The sequence below is a fragment of the Meleagris gallopavo genome, chromosome 5 (assembly GCF_000146605.3).
Source record: "Meleagris gallopavo isolate NT-WF06-2002-E0010 breed Aviagen turkey brand Nicholas breeding stock chromosome 5, Turkey_5.1, whole genome shotgun sequence".
Classification (NCBI taxonomy): domain Eukaryota; kingdom Metazoa; phylum Chordata; class Aves; order Galliformes; family Phasianidae; genus Meleagris; species Meleagris gallopavo.
Window position 1 is genome coordinate 5423789 of NC_015015.2, and position 13584 is coordinate 5437372.

General features: G+C 44.6%; 3 protein-coding genes across 4 annotated transcripts; 1 reads left to right on the forward strand and 2 right to left on the reverse strand.

The window, feature by feature from the left end:
• Positions 1 to 7: 7 nt before the first annotated feature.
• Positions 8 to 4017, reverse strand: RPUSD2 (RNA pseudouridine synthase domain containing 2). The gene is made up of 3 exons (XM_010710859.3): positions 3339 to 4017; positions 2699 to 2995; positions 8 to 1912 (listed from the first exon to the last, which is right to left on the reverse strand). Exons 1-3 carry the CDS (start codon positions 3885 to 3887, stop codon positions 1124 to 1126), a joined length of 1635 nt encoding a protein of 544 aa, XP_010709161.1. The 5' UTR covers positions 3888 to 4017; the 3' UTR covers positions 8 to 1123.
• A 107-nt stretch (positions 4018 to 4124) lies between these two features.
• LOC100542686 (protein-L-isoaspartate(D-aspartate) O-methyltransferase-like) lies at positions 4125 to 8011 on the reverse strand. The gene is made up of 9 exons (XM_010710858.3): positions 7902 to 8011; positions 7695 to 7821; positions 7474 to 7578; positions 6945 to 6976; positions 6357 to 6461; positions 5859 to 5979; positions 5155 to 5240; positions 4788 to 4957; positions 4125 to 4508 (listed from the first exon to the last, which is right to left on the reverse strand). Exons 2-9 carry the CDS (start codon positions 7807 to 7809, stop codon positions 4496 to 4498), a joined length of 747 nt encoding a protein of 248 aa, XP_010709160.1. The 5' UTR covers positions 7810 to 7821; positions 7902 to 8011; the 3' UTR covers positions 4125 to 4495.
• A 219-nt stretch (positions 8012 to 8230) lies between these two features.
• Positions 8231 to 13437, forward strand: CCDC32 (coiled-coil domain containing 32). 2 transcript variants are annotated; one of them, XM_003206138.4, is made up of 4 exons: positions 8231 to 8367; positions 8604 to 8847; positions 11443 to 11599; positions 12950 to 13437. In XM_003206138.4, exons 2-4 carry the CDS (start codon positions 8610 to 8612, stop codon positions 13086 to 13088), a joined length of 534 nt encoding a protein of 177 aa, XP_003206186.1. In that variant the 5' UTR covers positions 8231 to 8367; positions 8604 to 8609; the 3' UTR covers positions 13089 to 13437. The 2 variants fall into 2 exon arrangements, with proteins under 2 accessions (XP_003206186.1, XP_010709162.1); XM_010710860.3 differs by having other exon boundaries at positions 8360 to 8451.
• The last annotated feature ends 147 nt before the right edge of the window (positions 13438 to 13584 follow it).

Genomic DNA, 13584 nt, shown 5'->3' on the forward strand with positions numbered 1-13584 from the left:
GAAAAAAAAAAAAAAAAAAGAAAAAATCCCAAGCACCTGAGACAATACAATGATTGTAATCACCCTCCCAGAACACAAGAAGCAACTACAGAAACACTGATGAATATTAGAACTGTACTGATATTTATCATCCCAGAAATGTTACTATAAAATGTATTTTTAAAAAAACCATAATAGCTTTTATTTTTCTTTAAAGCCAAACGTTACGTTGAAGCCAGATGAAGCAATATTAAAAACACACACCATTCCAAAACAATCTATGGTACAGCTAAAAAGAGTGAGAATTGGTAGACTGACCTTTCTACCTTGGATTTTTGCTCATGTACGAAGATATTTTCATTGAGGCGTAAGGGTTACAGATAATAGATTTCTCAAAAAAAGATTCTGAATGTTTCTGAGAAGGCAAAAAAATGATGCATCACAGGGGAGAGAGCAAAATATGAAGGCAAAATCTACTGCATCAGTTCCCTTGTAAATCTCAGAAGGGTAAAATCTTGGGATTAGTACCTTCAAAAATATACACAGATCAGTTCCCTGAATAACTAACCTTAAATAAAGTAACTGTATAAAGGAATTCCATAAGAGCAATTACAAAGCAAAGTCCACCTTGCTGACAAACAGTAAACAAATCAGCTTCACAGCATTCCCTGGTTTGACTTGCAGCATTCTCAGGGGTAATGTTTCAATTTTAAAATCAGCTTGACAGTAAAATCAAAGTACAAGCAGTTTTATGTATGACACCCAGTACATTGAACATTACAGCAGCTCTTACTGTACAGTACAAGAACAACACAGAGCAGATCGAGAGAGAAAAAATCCGTTGCTTAATTTAAGTGTACGTACTAAATTATCTGCATAGATAACTAACAGCAGACCCAAAACAGATTGAGGTGAGAGGCCAAGTTGCCTGTGCCAGAGGTTCCATAGGTGTTCACTAAAGGACAGTGTAATTCTAGTGTCATAACCCCATCTTCCTGCCTTTTTACAGCTACTGTTAGCAAAGTCTTCCCAGCCGATCTTAATTCACAGGCAATTTGTTCACCTCAACCATAACAAAGCTTTAGGTCTTCACAAGGCTTTTCTGGCCGTGCTGGAACCATGTCCATAGATGTCATGTCCTCTGTCACTCCTCCCAGTCCTCCATTGCCCATTCAGGCATCTTGGAGCAATAGTCAAACTCCGCTCCCTTATAACGCAAGGCATGTAGGTACATCACCAGCTCCTTGGGAGATGGGTCCTGCCTTGTTATTTTACACTCCACACATAAAGGGTCCCTCTCTTCTGAACTTTTTTCTCCTGTTTGCCTACCCTCATTTTCACACGAGCCCAGTTCTGTATTTTTTTCAAGCGTTTCTAGGTTGGTATTGAAGTTCAGCGGGTAAGCTGCTACTTCTGTCTCAGAACCCTTGATGTCCTCAGCAAGGCAGGAGTTCTCAATTACAGGATCAGCCTGCACAGATTCTGCGCACTCACTTGAATTTCCAGAGTCATTGTTTTCTGCATTAGAATTCAAGTCCTCTTCTGAGATACCCAAGATATCCAGGCTTTGTTTGGAACGATGCTCCTCCACCAGCGCCTTAAGGAGCTCTTCATCTGTCTTACCAATCTTTCCACCTTTGCCCTTTTCAGGGCCCCAGGCTTCCATATTATAGATGGGGTCATTGACAATAGGGTATCCTAAATACTGCAAATGGACCCGGATCTGGTGTGTCCGCCCTGTATGTGGAAGACACTTGACCACGCTGCTCTTGCCATTGTAACTGAGTCTCTGGAAGATGGTTTTGCAGCATTTCCCTTTGGGGTCCACACGGCACACTCCCACTTTGTAAGAAACCACCAGAATGGGCTCTTCACAGACCACTTCATGTTCTGGAAACTCCCCCACCACACGACAGACATACTCTTTTTCCAGCTACGGGGAGAAAGAAGAGTGATGGTCAGAGCAGAATACCGTCTCTGGGTCTGATTACACTTCAATCTCATCCTAGTTAGTTCGCTCTCTTTTATCAAAGACTTCTGTAGCTAATCTATTCCTTAAGTTTTATTACAACTGAACAGGAACCAAAAGAAAAAAAGTCAGCTACATAACCAAACTCATCTCACACTTTCTCCAACTGGTTGGGAATTCAAGAACAAAGGCCTGGACTATTTTCCCCATATTAAATTCAAGAGTCACCTCTCGGTGCTTTGAATTGTTACCTTTGTTTCAGTGCATTTAAACAAATCCTGGAAGCTTGTACCCTACGGCTATGGTTGTGGAAATAGAAATGAGAGAATCTTCATGAATTTTAAAGGGAACATGCTGTCCACAGCAGTTGAGTCTCCATCTCAGGAGATATTCAAAACCTGCCTAGATGCTCTCCTCTGCAATCTCCTGTAGGGAACCTGCTTTAGCAGGGGATTGGACTGGATGATCTCCAGAGGTCCCTTCCAACTCCTACAGTTCTGTGATTCCAGCCCAAACTATCCCATGGTTATGCCCACAGCTTCACAGGGATACAGTCCCCTTTCAACCTGGTGCTACCAATATCATTTACATTTTTGCTCAGTCTTTCTTTCTGGAATCCTTTCACACTCAGCACAACTAGATAACCATAAGCAGGTTATCAGGCTTGTTTAGACCAAAAATTTTCCTGACTTTCTGTCTTAACCTTTTTCAAGAATATACTACACAAGAAAACGCAAGAAAAACTCTCACCTGCCTCTCCCGAACTTGCTCATCAATCCTCTTGGAGACCTCCACCGTTTTGGCAAACATAAGCACTCCCGAGGTCATGCGATCGAGGCGGTGAATGGTGTGCAGTTCCTTCAGGTTATGCTCTTTGCCGAGGATGAAGATGACGGTGTTGTGACGAAACCTGCCGCAGGGATGCACAGGCAAAGAAGACGGTTTGTCTACAACCACCACTTCATCATTCTCCACCAGGATTTGGATAGGCTGGGCAGTCACTGGAGGCTCGTGGCGATGCACTGTATTCCTGAGAAAATCATTATTCTGCAAAGAAAACAAGCAGTTATCACAGAATCACAAAATAGTTGGGTTGGGAGGGACCTTAAAAGCCCACCCAGCCACTGGCTGGTTGTCACCCAGCATATCAGTTTGGCCACGGCCCCATCCAGCCTGGCCTTGTGCTGGGGAAACTACAGCTCCTCTAGGCAGCCAGAGCCTTGCCACCTTATTAAAATGAATCCAACCTGCAGAGCGACGCCAGAGCACACTGCCCGAAGCGGGACCCAGCTGCGATCTCCCAGGCCGGATTAACAGTGTGCCCACACCACACTCACTACCCTCGAGATGCCACCACCGGCGGTTCCCAGCCCGGAGCCGAGCCGCCCACCTTCAGCACGACGTCCAGGTCCTGCACGGGCTCCTCGTTGAGGCGGAGGCGGCCTGCGCGGGCGGCAGCGCGGTAGTAGGCGAGGGGCTGAGAGCGGAACTCGGTGCTGAAGACGTGCAGGAGGCTGCGGCCCACCCAGCGCCCTTTGCAGTAGGTGCGGAAGTCGTAGTAGTAGGGCCGCACCTTGCGCAGCCCTCCCTCGAAATAATACGAGGTCTCGGCGAAGTGAGCCGCGCTGAAACTCACTCCCGACCTCAGTTTCCGCGGCGGCGGCACGTAGCGCTCCCCGGCCGCCAAGCGCCGTTTTTTCGGGGCTGGAGCCGCCGTGTCCTTCTCCTCGTCCACCTTCTCGACGATGGCTTTAAGGCCCGGTCCCGGCTCGGCCATGCCGCCACGAAAAGAGAGCGACCGCACGTCCCTACCCCAGCTCCGCACCGCGGAGCGCAGACACGTTCCCCACAGCGCTCCGGCGCGCCCCGGGGCGCAGTGCGTGACGCAGCGCCACGCAGCCAATCGAAACGGGCCGCCGCCGCGAGGCCACGCCCCCATAGTTTGGCGCTGCCGCGAAGCTCCGCACGGGAACCCGGCAAGAGCGGCACGGAGCGGAGCTCCTTTCCGCAGCAGCTCCCGTGGGGACCCTTCCCGCCTGTCCTCGCCCACCCCAAAGAAGGACAAAACAGGATTTGATCAACCCAAAATCTGCAGTGTTGCTACCGCAGCTTTAAGTTGATGAAGAACAGGAAGAAGACACGCTCTTGTAATTAAACTTGAACAAACGAGGGTAGGTCATTGCATTGTGTCTTATTTTTCTCCAAGCATGAGGCAGAGCAGTCAATATTAAAGATTATTTTTAGTGAAGTTTTAAGTATGCCTGTATGCTTTTGGAATTCTCTGTGAATAGATGTTATTTGTAGCTTAACAGAGAGCATATCTGGAATTATCTGGATCGAATCACTGGAACCAGACACTGCCTCGAACAGCATCTGCTGGAGAAACATCTTTTTTCTCCATTCCTCCACAGCAAGCTCATTAAAGCAGCACTAAGTGCATCCACTGATACAGCTTCCACTCAAAAAGCAAAACCGTACAGACCATCTACAGCCACAAGTCCCACTCATGAACTTTCTGAGGTGACTTTAGAGATATCCTTCCATCTGTCAAAATTCATCCCTGAGGCAAAGAAAACAACGGTTACTGCCATGCATTTGCCTTCAGTTCAGTGACAGAATTCAACAGGGTTCAAGTCTTCAGTTCGCAATCCTTATCTAATAAAAAAAATGCATTCTACTCTCCTGCTGTGCTTTCCTAGCCAAGCCTCTTTCTTCTGACTTTTACAAACAGCATCTGCCAGGAATCCAGGATCTCTCAGCAAAGCCAGCAGTCAAGGAGAACAAGCCCACAAGGAGAGCTGGGAGGAGAAACGCTGCTCAAGGGAGAAGAAATGTTTACCGAGGCCACTGCTTTTCCTTATCTGTCAGAGGAACGTAGATCACGCCCATCAGCTGGGTTTCAATTATCTGCCCATCGCTGGTTTTGTCATATTGCATCAGAACTTGGTTTGCACCTTCAGGACCGACAGGCAGTATCAGCCGTCCTCCTGGCTTCAGTTCATTCAGCAACTGGAAAGCAGAGAAATCAGAATCAGCAGAGGAAAAACAAAAAACAAAAAACAAACAAACAAAAAACAACCCAGAAGCCAGCCAAGCTTGCCAGCTGTAGGTAAAGCAGACTGAAGAGGAAGGTTCCAGTGGTTCCCTAATTAATAATTGTATCGTGGCTCCTGATGAAGGCATGCAACTGTATCCTTAATTCTTACCTCCTGTGGAACTGTTGGTGCTGCTGCTCCAACGTGGATGGCATCGTAAGGAGCCTCTTCAGGGTATCCCTGCCTGCCATCTCCAACTGCAGGAGGAATAAGCATGCAGAAATGACTTTTGTTCAGATGTCACAGAAAAATAATCTAAATTCTTTCCATTGAAATCTAGAGTAGGAAAACTCTGTAGCAAGACTGCAATCTGAAATCCCAAATCAGAACACTGACCTGTCTGCTAAAAACATAGCATGGGTTTACGTTTTAAAAAACAGGAGAGACTTCTAGAATTGTCAGAGCCAGAGGGCCTTTAAGTAACACAGTGGTTTTGTTGAGTCTTGAGATTCCAGACACTGAAGGAGCTGACTCAAGTTAAAATAAAACAAATAAAGGGAAACAAAAAGTGCGGGCAGACCTGTTCAAATAAACCAGATCCTGGATGTGGTACAACCACTCTCCTCTGAAGAACTCCTCTGAAATAAGATAGGCACTAGACATTTAGAAGATATACTGCCCACAGCAGTGAATGCTATTTGCTTATATCCTAGAGTTCAAGTCACTATTACACTGTGCTTACTTAGCCAAGGGTTTCTACCGACAGATAGAAAGCAGCAACACAAACTGGAACAATTGCTTCAACAAGCAGAGCTCTGCTGACAGCCAGAGCTAATGCACATTCACAGGAGAGGACAAGCATCCAGAGAGCTCACCCACGAGTTTGACACGGCCAGAGCTGAGCAAAGTTGGATCATCTTCTTTGACGTTTCTGATGGATTCATTTACCAGCTCTTTGATGTGTTCTACGCCCACAGCTTTCCCTGTTGGGCCTACCTAAAAAGGAAACAGCAGACATACACCTATAGACCTCCCAATACACAGAAATACAGACATATTTTGTACATCCTGTACGTACAGAAACACATTTTATATGACAAGTTACTGTAGGGACTGGAGTATTTCCAAAAAGAATCCTAAAAGCAGTTTCAGAACAAGAAGGTGCAAACACTGTGGCATGTTAGTTTTAAGGCTGAATAGTCCCAGTTACATTAGCACGTACAATATCCACTCTGGAAACGATTGTATTTGTCATTACTACAAGCTAGCTTGGGAAGAGTTCACCCCTTCCCTCTGTGCTCTCCATGCCAGCTATGGCAAGCCATCTATCCCCAGGCACCTTGCTCGCTAGGAATGCAGTCCTGTGAGCTTACCATCCTGGCAAAGCAAGCTGTGAGATATCCACTTCCAGATCCAACATCCAGTGCTTTTGCACCTTCCACAAGCTGATCCTTCAGCAGTTCCAGTGCATGGGCATGCTGCGTGGGTACAAACACAGGAGTGTGAAACATCCCATTTTACTTTCTTTCTCCTATAACTTTTCATTATGTTGTTGTTTCACACATTTTGGTGCTCTGCTTTAAACACAACAAGCATTTTGTCTGACACATGCTGAGCGAGTGAAGCGTTTCATCTTTGTTACTTTTTTTTTTTTTTTACTAGAACAGCATTTAGGAAAAGGTTCAGCAATAATACATGAAGCAGCAGAAAGAACAATCTCATGCAACAATTGGACAGTGTTAACAGTTAGCCTTAGTTACATGGAGTTTCCACCAGAACATACTTTCAAGTCAACATTAAAAAATTTCACATATATAGTACTTAAAGGAAGAGTCTCGATAACTATGCCCCTGGGACCTTTTTCACCTTTCTGCTTTAGTAATTAATTAAAAAAAAAAAAAAAAAAGGAAGGTACAAGCAATTTCCTTAATTTCTGGTAAAAGTGGAAAGTTTCATCTCACCATATGTGGTGCACTGATTGTAGCCTTGTATCCTAAAAGGAAGCCAGGTGACAAAAATTATGCGACAGAGAAGCAACAGTGAAAATAATTAACATCTCTCTCCCCATTCCCTAAAAACATGAAAACATTTTTCTTTTGCCTCATTAAAGCACTTCATTGGCTCGTAATCTGTAGGATAACTAATAAGACCAAGATAGCTTTCCACTACTTAAGTTCTCAACTATTCCAACTTCTAGCCCCCAGCTCATTCATCAGAACGTCCTGCAACTATCACAGGCTGTGCTTGTTTCTATTCCACAAGTCGAATTCAGAGCAAACAACGCACATTTTGAACAGTCTATATTGTTCTTTCCTCTGGATCCCACTGTTGAAATACAGATGAGAGCTGCTCTTCTTAAAAACTCACCCACTGCTTTGGTGAGAGTGCAGCCAGCACACAGAACTCAGAGCGACCTCAAGTCCCTCTGCCATCATGCCCAGCTCAATCAGCGTGAGCACCGTACAAACGGTGATACTGTAAGCTGCTCACCAATAGATTGAGGGGAATCCATGTATGGGAAATATTTGATGTAGTGCCCTCTGTCAGTAGCTAGCAACACGTCGAAGACTCGCTGGGATTTAATGATTCCTTTTTCTGGAATATGGACGAACACAAAGACAGGACTTTAATGCACAGCAGCAAGTCGAAGTCCAACCACCAGCCCACCCCGAATACCCACAGACAGCCCCGAGCACACGCTCTGCACTCACTGTAGAGGTTGTTGACCAACTCGGGGTGCGTCTTCCCGCTGGAGGTCCAGGCCATGCTTCTGGAGAACAGCAGTCCCATCAGTGCCAACGTCACGCAGGGCAGCAGGCGACTCATCCCACGGCCGGCCTAACGACAGGAGCACCCCGAAGCTCAATCCTGTCTTATTTTAAACTCCTGCCCCCACCCCCCGCAGCTCCCCGCCGTACCAGCACTCGCCGCGCAGCCGCACCGGGCCCCGCTGCCCGTTGCCAGGTGTAACAGCTCCCTCGCCTGACCTGCGCAAGAAAACTTCCGCCCTTTGCCAAGATGGCGCCGCAGCGGCATCACTCTCCCCTCGAGCCTTCAGCCTATTCCTTGCCTCTTCGCTGTCAGGCTGTGACTGGTTAGAGGGAAAACTTCCGCCCTTCTCCAAGATGGCGCCGAAGCAGCGTCACTCTACCCTCACGCCTCCAGCCTATTCCCCGCCCTCTTGCTTCCGGCGGAGCCCGGTGACTGGTTAAAATCAGAGGTCGGAGCGTGGTGATTGGCTGAGCTCAGGTGCCAATCGGCGCTCTGCCAGAAGTCGCTGTGACTTCCCGTGTTGGCGGTGCTGAGGCGCGGGGTGACAGTTGGACGGTCGTGCTGTGACCCGAACTACCGCATCCCGGAGAGCTGTGGTGACACGAGTCGAGGGTGCGGGAATGGGGCTGGGTGGGACAGGGCGTGCCGGAACGCTGCAGCTTAACACCGTGAGAGGCTCCTCGGGCCCTGAAGGGTGTAAGTGTTGCGTTGTGAGGGGAGGCTCCTCCGGAGCTATGAGATGTCCCGCAGTGCTGCACTGGGCTGGTTTGGGCAAAAGGCACTGGCTGGTGAGAGGCAGAGAGACACTGAGCCGTTCTCACCGTGTGCCACTTGTACCCCCCCTGCAGGCCTTCATGATGAGAATGATTGAGAGCGTCGACTCCGTGGTTACCAGGCCCAGCGAGGACCTCTGGGCTGAAATCTGCTCGTGTCTGCCACATCCAGACCAGAAGGATGCCAGCGAGGCCTTCACTGACTCATTCCTGGATTCCTACACAAACGGAGGAAGCCAGGGCAATGGGGTCCCTTCCCAACCAAACCCAAAGCCCTGGGCACCCCTGAACGACTCAGAGGTGTATTTAGCATCCCTAGGTGAGTGCTGGGTAAAGCTTTGGATAGGCTGAGGTGCCTACTGACAACTGTGGCATCAGAGGGGGCGGTGCTCACATCTTTGGTTGGTTTTTGCAGCTTGGGAGTACTCAGCAGAGCTCCACACTCAGTTACTGCAAGTGCATTAGTGGAACTGAGAAACACAGCTGGAGCTTCTATTCTTATCATAGAATAAAATGGCTTAGCTTAGAAGAGACCTTAAAGCCCATCCAGTTCCAATGCCCTGCTGTGGGCAGGATTGCCATCCATCAGATCTTGGGATTTGATCAGAATGGCGTGATGGATGGGAATGAGATTGGACATTCAGAGTCTCTTTGGGCAGCATGTATCAGGGCCACTGCTCTCTGAGTAAAGAACTCCTTCCTAACATCTAACCTGTGCCTCCCCTCTTTTAACTCTTTTAGTTTAAAGCCATTCCTCCTTGTCCTATCACTATTTCACAGTGTAAAAAGTTGATCCGCCTCCTGCCCTTAAGCTCCCCTCAAGTACTCAAGTAGAAAGGCTGCAGTGAGGCCTCCCCCAAGCCTTCTCTTCCTCAGGCTGAACAAGCCCAGCTTGCTCAACCTTTCTTTGTAAATTTCTTCAGCTCTTCCCTGGGAAGGAACTCTTTATCAAGTATAAGCCAAATATATATTTTTTTCTGTATCTTTCTTCAAATAGTGTGTATTTCCATTGTTGTTGACTTGGGAAGGGGAAATGTGTTTTGAACTCATTATAATCCTTTTTGTTGCTGTATTGCCAGCATTTGTCTCCTGAGGCTCCAAGAAATAATGAGATGTTTCTGAGTGTAAAGAAAAAAAGTGAAATAATTCTGTGACCTGTTTTTTGGGGGGAGACAGGGAATCAGGAAAGATGCTTTTTAAATAACACTTGCTGGAATCTCTGTTCTAACATAACATGTGGAAGATTATACAGATAATCTCAGTGCTATTGCTTAATTCCTGCATAATCTATAAAACCATAAATTGATTGTTAGCTGTGTAAAAGCTAATAGAAACACATGATATGAGGGAAGTCAACATCCTAGCACAGCTAAAAGCAGCAGTCGTTATCTCTAAGGCCACAGATTAACCACCCTTTTTAAAATATTTCCTGATCTCTTCATGTTGTACAACAGCATTCAGTTCCAGGAAGGATGCTCCTGCTGCCTGTTAGAAGAAGCCTTTGGGGTTCCTCTGTGCTCTAACAGTTTGGCTGCTACTCATCCAGTCGTAGTGAAATATTCAAAGTTATGGCTCTTTTCTGCTTTTTCCTTTCTGTGGAGTTATTTTTATTTTGGGTCAGCTTATAATCTGGTTTTCAGAGCAGCCACGCATGTGCTTGGCTTATGTATGACGTTTCTGCATGCAAAAACAGGCCAGGAGAAATGGGGATGATGTGGCAGAAGTGGGCTTTAAGCTTTTATTTCTGCCAGAGCCTCCATTTTGACTTTGTTACTGTTTTAGCTTTCCGTGAAACAACAGTCTAAGTAGAGCTTTTGGTATCTGATCAAAGGTGCCATAGCAACAAGACAGAATTTGCTCTTCTGGTATTGCTGCTGCAGTTCTAATGTGCTCAGAAAATACTAATGGATAAATTTTTACAAGCAGGCTTCAGACTAGGTCTGTACTTGTTTTCATACAGTCAGGATGAAAGCATAACTCTAGTACAAACTTTCTTTTGTGTATTCTGTTAAGCCAGCAGAAGTATAAAGTTGTGGATTTCTACATGGCCAGGATTAGCAATTGTGGAATGGTACCATCAGCCTGTCAATATATTTGGGCAGATAATAATATTTCAGGTCTTAAGAATTGTTAGAGCCAGATACTTTCAATGACAGCACAATTCTGCAACACAGGATGAGCTCCAAAAAGAGTCACACGTGAGCTGCTCTGTTGTGAGCTACTGCAATTCAACTAACATATCATACACCTTTTGGTAAAAAGTGTGAGTACAAGTTAATAGCTGGCCCAATTTGAGAAAGAATCTGTTATAAAGAGATTTTGTGACTGGAGAAACTCATAAAATTTGCTTACTTTGTAGTATTGCAGCTTTGTGTATTGTAGCTGGCTTACCCTGCGTCTGGTAAGAACACTGTTTTCATTGTAGCCTGTGGCTGAGAAACTCACAATATCACGTTCTGTTCTGAGATATCCTACTGATAATACTGCTGTGCTCACTGCAGTTTTTTTCCCCTCAGTTTGGGCATTATTTGGATTTCATACTACAGTTAGTGTGATTTCTATTCCATATCAATTTGTGTGGAAATTGTGGGAACTCAATGCATTTGAGATCTGTACCCTTCTGTGCAATTTCATCAAAACTCAGTGGTAAGTGGAAAAATCATTAAAGCTAAGAAGTGGGCAGAGTGGACTGATTGCTTATGCCTTGTTTCCTTCTGAAGAGTCACCTAAAATTACATAAAGGAAATACTGTCACGCAGACTTCAAATGCAAGAAAAAAGTTACTTAATAAAAACTAAGTATTGAAATGTTAATTTGACTTTTTTGATATCGAAGTGCAGACACTTGTGGTTTTTTTTTTCCTCCTCTCCCTCAAAAAAAATATAATAAAGAGCCCTGATTTGCCTCTTCACAGAGAGAAAGCTGATGAGAATTAAAGGTTTGTCTCAAGAGGTGACCTCCAAGGACATGCTGCGTACTCTGTCACAAGCTAAGAAGGAATGCTGGGACAGGTTCCTCCAGGAGAAGTTTGAGTCTGAATTTTACATAGAGGGACACGAATCTGATGAGAGGTAATAAGCAGGTCAATAAGGGATTGTTACAACTTGCAATAGGACATTGTGACAGATAGTCTCACTGCAACTTTTCTAGACTGACACAGGCTTTCTGAGCAGCTTTGGTAATGCCAGTTGGGTCACACTAGAGGGACACATGGGGCATGTATGGACTGGACTGAACTTTCAAAGCTGTTTATACAGATTTTATTTTTTTATTTTTTTTTTTTTGCATTTCTTGTACCTGGGTAAGGAAACAACTGGAACCTACTTGACAATTTCCCTTGTCACACTTGGAGTAGGGGGGTATGTCTTAATGGGTCTCAGATTCCCTTTTTTAAGGGTTAGCTTTTAACAGTGAATTTCAGGCCATTCCCTGCATCTTTGTGAGGGCCTAGACAAGCACTGCTTCAGAAACAAGTGGGATTTGAAGCTCTTTCCAGGGTTGGTATCAGACCTGAAATTTCATTTCATGAGTGATTCTCAGTTCAGTGCCTCTTTTACAATTCTTTCTCTTTCACCCATTACCCTTTTGTAGATGATGTATGAATTAAGATGAGAGTCCTTTCCTAGACTGCTAAAGCAATCTGCGTTCTCAATCACTTATAATGGTCTCTATATTTCTCTTTTCTGAGCTGACATTTTTCACGATTGCTTCTATTTGGGAAAAAAAAAAAAAATTATCTTTCTCCCTTAAGGAAAACCTACTTAAGCTCATTTTGGAGTTCAAGTATGAAAAATAATTTATGTTTATAATAGGTCTTAGATTCTTTCTTTGACAGTTAACTTGATTTATATTTAAAAACAAGTTGTAGACAGAGGTGTTCTCTCTACACTGTTTTTAAAGGCTGGGGACATTAGCCATGAAAATGTTTTCATTGCTACTTTGACTAAATGAAGTTAGAGGTCACCATTAAATGGTACCGAGCTATTTGAAGCTCACCCAGCAGTATAATTAAGCAAACCTTAACTTTTAAGTGCACAAATCATCTCAAGGACACTACCAAGCAAAATTCTGCTATTGTAGAAGAGCAAGAGCAAGTTAATTTTGTTATGCAAGGATTGAATGAATTGTGTCACTTCCTGGCAGATGAGCATATGCACACATTTCAGAGTTATATGAAGTCTTAGACAGCATTTAAACAAAGACAGAGTAGATCTTTTCCATGAGACCAGCTATTGTGAAGTAGGCTGTAGGAGATTAAGTATATTAGTATATATTTATGTACTTCTATAGTATTGTTAGCATTCTAGGATGTAGGTGTACTGCCTATATTTCCCCTTTAACCTTCTCTAGTCAGTCTAAATCATATCTTGTGAAGCTTTATTACTTGTCTTATCTTTTGTTGTGTCTTTGCTTTCTCTTAGCACCCTGGAGCATCTAAAGCGATGGCTGCAACCTGATAAAGTGGCCATCAATACTGAAGAGGTACAGTACCTCATCCCTCCAGAATCACAGGTAGAGAAACAGGAGACTGAAGAAGAGCATCCAGCGGCTGAGCAGTGAGATATGCAGCAGCCATGCCACAGAGCTGCCTCTTATCCAACCCTGATGAAGCTGTGTGCAGCAACAGTAATGCTAGGAAGAGGGTGGGGTGGGTAATGAGTGCCAATTGTTAGTCATCCAAAGACAATGAAATGAAATCCAACAAGAAAACAGCACTGGACCTCCAAGGATATTGACTGACATTTTCTGTGGACAAGAGTGGAACAGAATATGCTGAACTGAAACCCTTTTTTGATGTAGTCCCAATGTGTAGCAACCAAATCATTCTGGCATGAATGTGAATTTTTTGTAAATCATCAGGAGGCATATTGAACTGTAGGGGAAAAAAAAAAAAAGCAGTTGTTTAGAAGCATCAGAAAACATAATGGTCTAGAATAGAACAGATAAAACAAGCCACTGAACCAGTTTTTGTTCTTGTCTTCTACCTTCTTTATTATTAACTTGGTCTTCTTTCTTTCTTACAAAGTCCATTGTCTTGTTTTTTTGTTGTTTTTTT

Bases quoted from the DNA above. Each gene is read 5' to 3' on its own strand.
- LOC100542686 (XM_010710858.3), bottom strand. From the start codon at position 7,809: ATGAGTCGCCTGCTGCCCTGCGTGACGTTGGCACTGATGGGACTGCTG. The intron at 5,980-6,356 runs GTAAGCTCACAG...TTTCCTTTTTAG, and splicing joins CAGCTTGCTTTGCCAGGATG to GTAGGCCCAACAGGGAAAGC. The intron at 5,241-5,858 runs GTGAGCTCTCTG...TTCCTCCTGCAG, and splicing joins TGGCCGTGTCAAACTCGTGG to TTGGAGATGGCAGGCAGGGA.
- CCDC32 (XM_003206138.4), top strand. From the start codon at position 8,610: ATGATGAGAATGATTGAGAGCGTCGACTCCGTGGTTACCAGGCCCAGC. The intron at 8,848-11,442 runs GTGAGTGCTGGG...GCCTCTTCACAG, and splicing joins GGTGTATTTAGCATCCCTAG to AGAGAAAGCTGATGAGAATT. The intron at 11,600-12,949 runs GTAATAAGCAGG...GCTTTCTCTTAG, and splicing joins GGACACGAATCTGATGAGAG to CACCCTGGAGCATCTAAAGC.
- RPUSD2 (XM_010710859.3), bottom strand. From the start codon at position 3,887: ATGGGGGCGTGGCCTCGCGGCGGCGGCCCGTTTCGATTGGCTGCGTGG. The intron at 2,996-3,338 runs GTGGGCGGCTCG...TTTTCTTTGCAG, and splicing joins ACCTGGACGTCGTGCTGAAG to AATAATGATTTTCTCAGGAA. The intron at 1,913-2,698 runs GTGAGAGTTTTT...TTCTCCCCGTAG, and splicing joins AGCAAGTTCGGGAGAGGCAG to CTGGAAAAAGAGTATGTCTG.